The sequence below is a fragment of the Peromyscus leucopus genome, chromosome 14 (genome assembly GCF_004664715.2).
Source record: "Peromyscus leucopus breed LL Stock chromosome 14, UCI_PerLeu_2.1, whole genome shotgun sequence".
Classification (NCBI taxonomy): domain Eukaryota; kingdom Metazoa; phylum Chordata; class Mammalia; order Rodentia; family Cricetidae; genus Peromyscus; species Peromyscus leucopus.
The window spans coordinates 50,258,035-50,270,360 of NC_051075.1; the positions used below are offsets into that span (position 1 = coordinate 50,258,035).

The 12,326-nt window shown below is 44.1% G+C and overlaps 1 protein-coding gene across 9 annotated transcripts in view; it reads left to right on the forward strand.

Moving 5' to 3' along the window:
* Positions 1-12,326, forward strand: part of Sipa1l1 (signal induced proliferation associated 1 like 1) — a 300,159-nt gene that overhangs the window by 199,990 nt on the left and 87,843 nt on the right. For all 9 annotated transcript variants that reach the window (XM_028877330.1, XM_028877339.1, XM_037210693.1 and 6 more), the window contains 2 exons: positions 8,037-8,167; positions 11,264-11,452. In XM_028877330.1, the coding sequence (XP_028733163.1) occupies positions 8,037-8,167; positions 11,264-11,452 (320 nt within the window). The remainder of the gene's footprint in view (positions 1-8,036; positions 8,168-11,263; positions 11,453-12,326) is intronic.

Below are 12,326 nucleotides of genomic sequence, written 5' to 3' on the forward strand. Positions count from 1 at the left end.
ACATTTGCCATAGGCTGATGGCAGTCAGTAGAACACTCATGATCCTGTTATTCATTTGCCCTTTATTTAAATAGTTTTCTTTATATTTTTGCTATGATCATTTTGATGCAGTTTATTAAGGTCAATATAATAATAAAATTTGCCATTTTTGTAGCAAGTAAGGAGACTGTTGGGGCCTGCTTAAGTAAATTCTGTTTTGTTTTAGTTGATTGGTTGATTAATGGATTGATTTTTGCAATTCTAGGGATTGAACCCAGAGACTTCAGATTGCTAGTCAGACACTCTACCCACTGAGATAGATCTCCATTCCTCAAAAATGTTTTAAGCAGCAAGACTCTATTCCACTTTCTCTCCATCCTCCCCTTCCCCCCCCACCCCCCCACCCCCGTCTTCCTCCCTCTGTCCTTTCTAGAAAAGGTTTCAGTGTCTCAACCAATTGATCCTCCTGTGGCATGTGCCCAGGTGTGGGGATTGTGGGGAATACCACCATGTCCACCACTCCATTTTCAAGAGTTACCTGTGGAGAGATTATTTGGAACCTCAGAATCCCGAGCATTTCCTAAGTGTGGGCACTCACTTGTGCACATCAGTAATCACAGGCTCAGTGCAGTGCTTCGGGACAGAACCCTGGCTTGCGGCAGCCCTGTGCAGATGTCCCCATCGGTTCCCTGACCTTTTAACTATGGTTTCCAGTCCTGGGCACTTAGTTCTCATGGAAGCTCTGCTCTTACAATTAGAATAAGCCCTGGGGGATGAGACAGAGAGACTTTCAAGTGGCACACTTCTCAGGAAGTTTCTTTAAACAGCTGGCCTGTTCTTACCTCCACTTCTGCCAATGTAGCTTTCATTTTAAAAGCAGGCTGCTTCCCACTTTTATTTCTGCTGCTGCTGCTATTTACAGTATTTAGTTCTTCTAGCTCTATCTTCTCCAATGTTAATATTCATAGTAAGAAAACAAAACAGGAACTGATTGGACCCAACCCAGGCAGAAATGAAAGAGCTTCAGAGAAACCTGTGTTCTACTCAGGCACCTTCCTAGTTTCGTTCAGATTCTCCAGTGAATGAAAATATTAAAGGTCAAAGTTCATAGAGGGAACCTGTAATGACAGCAGCGTAACTAGGAACCCAAAATAAAATGTGAGATATGAGCAACAGTGAGATGATTCCAGTTTGGGCTTGTACAGTGGCCCCTGGTCCTCTGTCCCCAATAAAGAGTGGAGCTCATCTCTTCACCTGTACAGTGGCCCCTGGTCCTCTGTCCTCAATAGAGAGTGGAGCTCATCTCTTCACCTGTACAATGTAGTCCGTGAGGGTATATCATTTGAGCCAGTTGTCTTGAAACTGTTTTGGATGTTGCATCATCTGGGCCATGGTGTCATTGGAGACCATTCTGGGGGGCTTGGCTGGTCAAACCTGATGTATCTTAATCTGGAACAAATCCATAGCCTTTGGCTTTCTGTGGAAACAAAAGCAGAGCCTTCTTTCCAAAGCAACATATCCTTACATCTAAATTTTGAAGTCAAGGTACCTTTAAAGTATACATTTTGGCATAACTCAACAGCTTTTACAATCAAATGGTTTTTTTTTTTTTTAGTTACAAATATCAAAGAGAACATAATCCAGATTCTCTGTGTGATAGCCATCTTTATGTGGCTTATTACCTTTACTGTTTCTTTCAAGACTTTATTTTTAAAAACTATCTATTTGTTTATATAATTGTATATATTCCTTTTTCTTTCTTTTTCAAGCCTACATACATTTTTTTTCTTTTTTTTCATGCTTTGTATCATTGTTCTTTTTTTTTTTTTTAAGATTTATTTGTTCATTATGTGTATAGAAGAGGGTGCCAGATCTCATTACAGATGGTTGTGAGCCACCATGTGGTTGCTAGGAATTGAACTCAGGACCTCTGGAAGAGCAGTCAGTGCTCTTAACCTCTGAGCCATCTCTTCCAGCCCACCTACATACATTTTTACACACGTTGTAAACTATTTTATCTGAATCAGTCTTATTGTGAACCTATTGCTTTAAACTGCAGCATTCTAAGACTGAAACGGCACTGTGGCTGCTGGTTCTGCCCACTTGAGCTTCCCAACATGGCAGTGGTACGTTTTCCGCCAGCTCTGGGAGCCATCAACTCTCAGAAATAGTGGGTCTATGCTTCTATCAAAGCAGTGTGTAGCCCAGAAACCTCTTTTTGTTTTGTACTAGCAAAGGCTAAATCCATCACGCAGCTTAATGTGCCACTTGCAGAGGCCTCATTCCCGCCATACTGCAGGTGGAGCACACACGCCAGGAACCTGCCATAGTAGATAGTAGCTCAAACACACAGGCTGCCGCTGGCTTGAAAGAGACAACTAGGAACTGTTTTTAGCTATGTTTTAGAATCTCTTACTCATGTTTTAGGTGGAAACTCTTGCCAACACGTTGGGCACCATTTGTAGCTGGAGTTTTCTCTCTAGGTCCCACCAAGCCCCGGCAGTTCAACAGCCCACTTATAAAATAAACACACAGACGCTTATATTATTTACAAACTGTATGGCCATGGCAGGCTTCTTGCTAACTGTTTTTATGTCTTAAATTAACCCATTTCTATAAATCTATACTTTGCCACGTGGCTCGTGGCTTACCGGCATCTTCACATGCTGCTTGTCATGGCGGTGGCTGGCAGTGCCTCCCCCACATTTAAAATCTTAAGTCGATGATTATATATAAATATTAGGCCATAAATTATAATTTTGTAAATCATTGAGTAAAAATTAAGGTATATCTTAACTGTTCATAATTCTCAGTTGCAAGTGTCATGTCCCTAAGGAACTGTTTAACTGAAATACTAATAAACAGACAACAATGAAACCAGCATGAACAATCCAGAAACTGCAGTAGAAGCTCACTCTTGTGGCTCAGCTTTCCTTTCCTCCTTTACAGTTAAAATGCCAGGCATGGCTTTTTTGACTGCACATGTGTGTGCACATAGCTTAGGCACAATGGAGTGCCTGTATTTGATGCAGTTACTAGAGTCTCCAACTACTTCACCTGTCTTCTCTTTAAGAATGTCAAATACTTGTTATAATTGTGAATGTGCTGACCATAAATAAATCTCTTTATATGGAATGTCCCAGAAACAGTAGAATTCCTGAGTGTTCTGTGTACTATCTTGTTAGACTTCATAATCCATAAGAAAACTTTAGGGGCTCCAGACATGGCTCTGTAATTGGTGTGTCGGCTGCTGAGTGTGGCTTCCCAGAAACCATGTAAAGCATCAGTGGGCTTGGTGGCCTGCCTATAATCCCAGTCCACCGAGGTGGAGCCTGGGAATCCCCTGGGCAAGCTGGCTAGCTATACAGCCAAATTGCCAGCTCTTGGTACAACAAAAGACATTGCTTCGATACTTAAATGGTGTGCCATCTTGGAAGATATCCAACATCAGCCTTTACATGCATTCACACACAGCATATGTGCCCACATACATGTGAGCATACCTCCACACATGTACACCACACATACACAAACAAAAAAAAAAAACTTGAGGATAAACATCTATTAGAATGTTCATTATGAGCAGTGAAGATTGGGAGTAATCAGTGTTATGGGATGACACTAATAAGTCTACACACACACACACACTTTGCAAATCAGGAGTAAGCAGAACAGTGCTCTAAATGAATAGCACATCCCTCTGGCCACCAAATGTGTTTAACTCTTTGCTGTTTATAAGATTTTGGAGACTTCTGGGAAGATAGTGCAATCATAATTGCTAAGAAAATGAGCTTTGATGTCATTAGTGGATATGCCGGATTCTGGTGGTTTGTGCTTGTGCCTGTCCAGAAACTCCCGTTGCCATGCCTCTAAAAGGATGACGATGGTGTGCTGGGTCTTCATGTCGTTGTGCTGACTCTACAATACTGCTGTGGTTGGTGATGTAGTGCCCGTGTTAAGTCATCCACCAGCAGCATTTCCACTCAGGTCTGCAGTTCCCCATGCTCTCTGCTCTTCCTCTAACTTTGTTCACCCTAAATTCCCTGTCCAGTGTCCTCCTTTGCTTTCCTTTTCCTCTCATTTTCCCACCCCAGAAGAAAGGCAGAGCCAACTGTGCATCTTCCTGGAAAGGCTCCCTGTCTGTTCTTGACAAGAGTGGAGGGAGATGGCTGATAAGAAGGGAAGAAATTTTAGTTATTATAATTTATGCATCCTGAACCAAGGCTGGGATGCAGAGAGGAAGATACTGAAATGGATGGACAGAGCCAGACATAGCCAGAGGCTAGACTGAACAGGTAGAATCTGGCACATTTGTCTTGAGATCAGAATCTGAAATCTAAAATTCAATTTATGTTGGCTTGGTGAACTAAGTAAGCTCTTCTCTCCTGGGGACAGTGCATCACATTAGGATGTGAATTGAGGGAACTTGTGTTTGTTTGCATGAGAGGTTTACTTCTGTTCTCATAATTCCATAGGCAAAAAGAGGGGCTGTGTGCTGACATGGCTTTTATTGTGTACTTCTTACACGGCATGAGACCTTTTGAACTTGCGGAGTCTGAGCCTCTGGGAACCACACCAGAACCTCTGTCTGTACCAGTGGAGCTGACACAGATGGAGACTGACCAAGACGCCGCAATCGAAATAATAGCTAGAATTCCTTGTTTCCGTTTTTAAAATCATGTGTCTACATAAAGAGGCATGGAAATTCAAAGAGATCTCTGGCCTTATCAGACCAGAGATGGGTGTGTTCGAAGATAGAGTCTGAGGAAAGTGTTTGAAATTGGTTGACGATTAGCCCATTCCCCAAGCACGACTCAGAAATAGATGGGAAAACACGCCCAAAAAGAAATGTAATTTTCATTTTTAGTCTCTAGTTTTATTATAGTTTATTTTATATAGGGTTTAGTTTGTTTTTAAAATAATACTTTTATCTCCCAATTAATATGAAAGATGTTTAAATTGGTGCTTTTTGTTTTATAATGCTTCTACACCTTTATCTTTGAGATATATGAAATATTTGTCTTCACTAATCTGTTGGGAATTCTTAATACTTTCAAAGTACTAGTTTTACTCTGTAAATTCCTCCAGTGCACTCCGCTTTCCCACTCTTCTTTTAGAAGACGCCTCAGGGGCATTCCAGGTGAGACCGAATAAAGGGATGTCAAAAATAAAGTCAAATGAAGTATGGCCGTGGGAGTTTGGACACCTGAAGAAGTTTAAATGGCCCTCAGCTGTGAGAAGTCTGGGTCTAGAATGGCTCCAGCTAGTGACAGGTCATAATGACCTTTAAGGAAGCCATGAAAAATATCCAAGGCCTCTGAGAACCCATGCGTGGATTTAAAGCTTCGTGGTGATTGGCCAGAATCGCATTTGAAAAGGAGTGTCTAGCTGCCCTGCGAACTTGGAGGACAGCAAATAAGGCAAACCTGAGTACACTGAGCAGGGGCAAGACAGTAGACAGTTGAGAGATGGCTAGGGGGTCGAGTCAGAGGGCGTGCAGGCACCTGGGTGCATGTGGTGGGTGCTGGAACAGGGGTGGCTAGGAGTGCTGTCTAGTTCCCATGGGAAGGTTCACATAGAACTAGCACTTGAAAACCTGGGAATGAATGGGTTATTCAAGAATAAGAAATAAAATCAAGCAAAAACAGCCAAAGCGGTTGAAGAATAATCAGAAGAAGGTGATTTCATATTAGTCAGTGAGTAAGAGTGTTCTTAAAAAAATGACCATCTGTACTAGATGTTCCAGAGTTTGAACAAAGTGAAAAAAAAAAGCTCTGGTTGTTCTCACTCTGAGGCAGCCATGTAGTGGAAGTGAGCTACAGGGCTCTAAAGTGAAGATCTAAACAGAAGTTTCCGGTGGGAGAACGAGGAAAGGACTGTTTAGTTTTGAAGGGTGACTAGAGATGGAGTACTGGGAAAGAGCAGCTAGAGAGGAATCAGTTACAGATAAACAGGGAGGCGCACGTGTCTGTTCCTGGAAGTGCAGAGTGAGCGGAGGCCAGGATGGAGGGGATGAGAGTCTGGCTAAAGAAAATCCGTGTGCATCAGGGTGGCGGGCTGTGCATTTGCTTCCGAACTCCTCTGCTTCCCTGCTTTCCTGTTGACAGCATTAATGCTTGCTGCGTGGAAGGAGTGAGGGGCAGGCACTGTTGGAAGCATTAGCCCTGCAGAAGCAGAGAGCTGACCAGGGCAGGCTAAAGGAGAAGGCCTCAAGGTTGAGGTTACGGATGACGAATCTGGAGTGCTGTGTCTTTGTGAATTTTCCCAGCAGTTGAAGCAGCAATCCCACCCACCTGACATGTGAACTGTGTATGAACTAGGAAGTACAGTGTGTGGTCCACAGGCCCCTTGGACAGACAGACCCACCATTGTTCTGCACTGGAGGATTGAATGGCGGGGGTTTCGTAGTTGCTCCTCAGTAAATGGTCCCTCCCGATGCTGTCTTGTTTCCTCTAAGTTCTTGTCGACTTGTTCACGCTCTTCCTGTCTCCCCACTTCCTGTTTTCCCGTCGTCAGTCGTCCTATCGCATTGCTGTCTGCATGCCCTGACCCTGGACTTTGTCAACACCGGGATAGAGCTGTGGGCTGGAAGACCAGACAACCACGCTGGTTAGAATTGTGTGCAAAGTAAGAGTAAAAATCTGTGAGTGGGATTCTCCTGTGCCGTGCTTTGAGGGTGTACGTGAGTGTTTGAATTTGTGGTGTTTATGGATTGTTTCTCAGTTGTCCATGTATGAAATGCTTGTTGCCTGTATTCCCATTGTGTTTTCTTATTTTGAATTTCCATGGATTATAATACTTTTAGAGCCTACAATGTTTGACTCTATCTTGTATAATTGTATATTTGTATTTATTTGCAGAGTATTTTCATGAGCATTTCCTAAATTTTAAAACCATACAACTAGATATGCTAAATTACTTCTTATTATTCTCATGGATTTTCAAATACGTATGTATTTTGTATGAAAATAACATGTTTTAAATATGCATTTTTGTATGCCAGTAATGTACCATGTCATGACTTATTTAGTCATGTCACGTGTGGATGACATAGAACAACCATACAGCAAATGTTTGGGGAGTTTGAAAGCTAAGTTATATGCTCTGCTTGTCACATACTTTTGTGTTGTATGGATTTCCTCATCTGTGAACATTTCATGCACATATCAACAGTTTTAATTTTTAGAGGTATATCTTCAAGTGCCAGTAAGTATCAGTTTATTATTTTCTGTCAGTAATTGTTTTCAGTGCTAAGGATTGGATCTAGGCCCTCATGTACACTAGGCAAGCGCTCCATCACTGATCTGCACTCCCCACTCCCAGTTAACTCTGCTTTGACTACCTCCACCTCCTTCTTGTTAGATGGAAACTTTCCCAGTTCTCTACCCCACCCCCACCAAGGCCATGCTGAGGCTTGGGTCCTTGAACAGTTGAGAGCATTGAGAATCATACGCGTCACAGGGCACACTGGTTGGCTAGGAGATGCCTGTTCTCCAAGTCCACTGTACCCTCTAGGTTATGTGACCAGTTTGTCTCATTCCATGGGAACTGTTGATAAGGCCAAGAACCCTGGGTTCCTACCTCCCAGAGCACAGTGAGGCCTGTTCCTCTGAGCTCCTTTATCTGGCATAGGCTGCCTGGGAACATAGAACCCAAGTGGCTCTTCCTTCCCATGCAGGGATATCACTTTAACCCAGGAGAAAGCTCCTCCAGAGCCTCAAATTCTATTGTATGTCTAAATAAAATGTTAAAAGCCCTAACACACGGTGCATATAAACTGTAGCCTATGAAAATGGTGGGACATGGGAAGAAGGCACATGAAGAACTTAGAATAGTGAGTGTGGCGTAGTAAGAACCCAGCAGGCCTCCGTACTGTCTCCTCTAGAACAAGCCCTAGGTAGCCTTAGTGTTTATATCAGTGAAGGATGATAATGTTTATTAAACATGCTTATAACTTACTGATAATTCCTGGGAAGTGATCTTGAATCCACATGGAACATGATGATTTCCAGTGTTAAATGCATTTTCTAATATTGTTTTATCTTATTTTACCTAAGAACACTGGAACTATTTTGGGGCTGATGAGAATCTTGGTCCGGTAGCTGTGAGCATTCGAAGGGAAAAACCAGAAGAAATGAAAGAAAATGGATCTCCGTATAACTACCGCATCATTTTTAGAACTAGTGAGGTAAGTTGTTGGTGAGCAAGGTTTGAGACTTAATCCAGCAGGGGAAATGGAGCAGAAGCGGTAGCTGGGATTATATTCAGTAGGACAAGGTCACAGTTTCTTGGAACAAAGAAGACCCAGGGCTGGGAAGATAATTGAACTGATAAAGTGCTTGCTGGGACCTCTCTTTTAAAAAAGAGAAAATAAAATAGCTTACAAAGCATTTAAACCAGAAATCCGTGTGGACACGTTGGGGGCTCGGAGGTTCTTCTTGCCTTTTCTTTCTGAGCATGTGTGTAATTATTCCAGTTATCAATGTATTGCCTCCGCTCTTAATTCACTTTAGATTGTTCTTATGTGTCAGTGCCCTAATACCCCTGTGGTATCAAGAAAATAGTGGTTTTGAAATTAGTGTAAATAGAGCGTTTGGCTTTGTTTCCTTCGTTGAACACAGGGCAAGTTTCAGGGCTTGGCTTCACTTCCTAATTGTTTCTGAGCTTGAACTCTGGGGAAATTAAAAATTGGGGTTTAAAGGCAAGGCCTTTGTATCTAATGTGTTGTTTGCAGTGGCCAGGGAGGAGCGAAGAGCCCGCCTGTGTTCCTGGGCTTCCTGTGTCAGAGCGGATGATGGCTCAGTCAGCCCTTTTCTCTCTTCCCAGATCCACTGGACTTCTTAGTCACCCACATCCTATTCCCAAGTGGTTCGTCTGTTGCCGTCTTTTTTCACTCTCTAGCAAGCCCCCCGCCCCACAATGTGTGCCCCCCACACACACACACACACTTCCAGTTGAAGTTCCAGCCTAGCTCCCCTCTTCTGTGGTGTGGTTTGGCCTTTACCATGATCTTGTCGCTGCCCTACCTATGTGAAAAGTTGAGATAGAGTCTTCTCTGTCAGCCCTTGTTCTCAGGCCCTGCACTGATGCCCCCAATCTTGCCTGGCATGCCTCTTTCCTGTCCAGCGGTAACTTCTGCCCTGCGCCTGTGCAGTACAGAGGCCCCTGCCTGAACCCCACTTGCCCCCACTTTTCCCTTAGGCTCTTTCTCCCATGCTGTAACTCTGTCCAGGCTCTGCTTCCCACCTCTGGTCTTCCAGTCACAGCCCTGACCCTCTTCCTACAGGCCTCACCAGGCGAGGCCTTTCTCTTGGCCTTTAACTGAAAATTCCAAATGACATGTTCTTCAGAAAACCATTGCACTTGTCATTTAGGGTCCCATGAATAACCTTCAGTCCCTGGCCACTTTTGTAATTCTGTTTGTTTGGGCCAGAAATCCTGATGCCACACTTGACTCCCCTCTTCGTGTTCCTGGCCCCAGTTTAGTCTGTCACCAGCAACCTTTGCAATCTTGTCTTCAGATCCTGTATGTCTAGAATTCAACCACTTCCATCCCCACGGCTCAGGCCTGCTTCTGCATCCTTTCACCAGTAGGGGATCTCTATGAAATCTAATCGGAATCTCTTCAGAGTCCTTGGCTTCTCTGTCCTTCTCAGTAGAGCCCGAGTACTTGTCTGCCTAGCAGCCAGTATGCCGGAGTCTCCCCGACCCCTCCGGTAACTCCCCTGCTCTGTCCTCTCCGTGGACTTGGGTTCTTCCCACTGGGCTCTAAGGACTTCAGGGCTTTGCTCCCCCAGTGGCTTCAGCCTCCTCAAGTGTGCCCAGGGCTCCCAGAGTTCTCACTCTGACGTGTGCTCCTCAGCCCCAGGGCCCTGTGGTGGTTCATGGGTCTGAATTTTCTGCTCTCTTCCCATTTGGTATCTGATTCCATGCCCTTCCGTTAAGACGTAACACAGTCTTGCATGTTTGTTGCGTTTCCCCACCCGAGTGTAGCCCCGCGAGGAGGCAGACTCTTGTGTTTTCATTACTGTACTGTGAAGCAGCCCCTTTGCAGGGGAGAGGTGGAGTAGAGCTCCCGACTCGTGAATTCCATCTTAGTCTTGACTTAATTTCTCCAGCGGTGCACGTCATTTCTTCGGAACACCTGGCATGACTGCACACTGGAGTCGGGGGTACAAAGCCCTCCCTGAGCTGCGGTGCCTCTGTCCTCTGTCCCCAGCTCCACTGCCCAGCTTTGCCTGTCCTGTCTCGGGTTCAGCTCAGCTGACTTCCTCTCCCATTGAGACACTGATTTTTCCTTTTTCTGCACTTTTGCTCATGTTTCCTTGGCCGCTTTCTTCTTGTAGAAATGTTCCTTTATTCTTTTACTCGCTTCCTTCTTTCTTTTTCTCTCTTTTCCTGTAACCGATTTCTGATGTCACCTGAAGTTTTCCCCAGTGGCCTGAGCCGCTGTCACTTCTTCTCTGCCTTTAGATTGTCTTGTTTTCTTCAGGGAACAGCCTTCCCTCAATTACGTATGTGTATTTCTCGCGTCTTTCCCTGTTCAATGCCACACACATCCCCAAACGTGGACTCTGTCAGCTGTCACCTTACAACCTCCCTATCAAGTGGAAATCTACTTCCTATTTTATTTCTTAGACCATCAAACATCAGTTAAATTCACAAACAGTTTTGCCATATGACACTTTGAAAATCAAGACCACTTTAGGCCTCATGCCTGGGTTTATATTTCTTTAACAAATCACTATTAATAGAGGGTGTCATTGCTTGAGTTTGTGTTTGATAATAGCCAGAAATATTTGAAGAAGGCATCTCCAGTGCAGTCATTGCTGTTCTAAGATATGAGCAGCTTATGCTCAGCCACATGTTGGGGATGTAAAGCATTTCCCTCCCTCCTGCCTTTTCTCATTCAAAAGTATTCTTACAGTGTCTCTCGGGAAGGCTCCCCACCCTTAGTGTGTGTGCTTCCTGATACTGTGCAGTGATGCAGAGACCTTGCTCTGTAAGGGCAGGCTACTTTGGTCACTTAAGTGAACAACTCAATACTCTAATAAATATATCATGAGTTAGTTTGAACTTGTTCAGAGGTTCTTAGAAATGTTGGCCTCATTTTTCATGCCCAGAGTATTCTGTATTCTCTCTCTCCCTCCACCTCACTGACTTGACCAACCACCAGTCATTTCATAGCTTGGGAGAGAGCTACTGTCTAGGCCTTCAGAACCACGGCATATTCAGTATCTCATGCTATAGTGAAGCCTCACCATAGTCCTTATCTCTTCTGTAGCTCATGACGCTGAGAGGGTCTGTCCTGGAGGACGCCATTCCCTCCACAGCCAAGCACTCAACCGCCAGAGGACTGCCTCTGAAGGAGGTGCTGGAGCACGTGATCCCAGAGCTCAACGTGCAATGCCTGCGTCTGGCCTTCAACACGCCCAAAGTCACGGAGCAGCTCATGAAACTGGACGAGCAAGGGGTACGTGTGGCCCTGCAGGAGCCCATCCTTGCTGCTGGGGTTCCCTACTGGGTTTCCAGAACAGTTCGTGATGGTTCTTAGGTGGGGAGAACTGTGCCATTTGTTATAAAGGATACTCTTGGCTTGTTCATCTGTCCACTTTTCATCTGATTTCTCTGTGTCTAAGCTGGTAGAGAGAGGGCGTTAGCCGTGCTCAGCTCTTTTCATGGTCACCCACACATGATGGGTTTCTGAGTATGTGTGGACCAAAGTCATGGCAGTATTAACAGTAACATAAAGTATAGTGATATTACATTACTAATAATTAGAATGATAATGGTGAGCACTACTGGATGTGTTCACTAGGTTCTTTCCTGGATGCTTAAAGTGTGTTATCCCATTTTACCTTCCAACCTTAAGAGAATGGTACTGTTACCATCCCTTACCGTCCCCATTTTAGAGATACGGAATCTGAGCCACGGAGAGATTACATAATAAATTCAATTTCACACTGTTTATAAGTTAGAGAACCAGGATTCAAACAGTCATCTGCTCCAAGCATGTGCTGTTAGCTCTTAACCATGCCATTCCTAAAAGCTTAGGTTTTAGAAAGTCTACTCTTCAGTACTGCCAAAGATGCATTTTACCCAGGAGTTTTAAGTGCAGAAATTTAAAGCTATGGTGTAACATCTTTAAATTCTCAAGATTGCTGGCTCCATTTTTCTGTCCCCAGTCATGATGTCCTTTGGTCAAGGTGCTTAAGTGATCAGATGACCTGTGTAGAGACCGCAGAAAGGAAAAGGTGCTGTGACTTGAAACCTCTGTCTAACAGTGTGGACCACGTTCTGCTTGGAGGGATTTGAACGCACAGCTAATCTTACTTCTGTTAGCATTT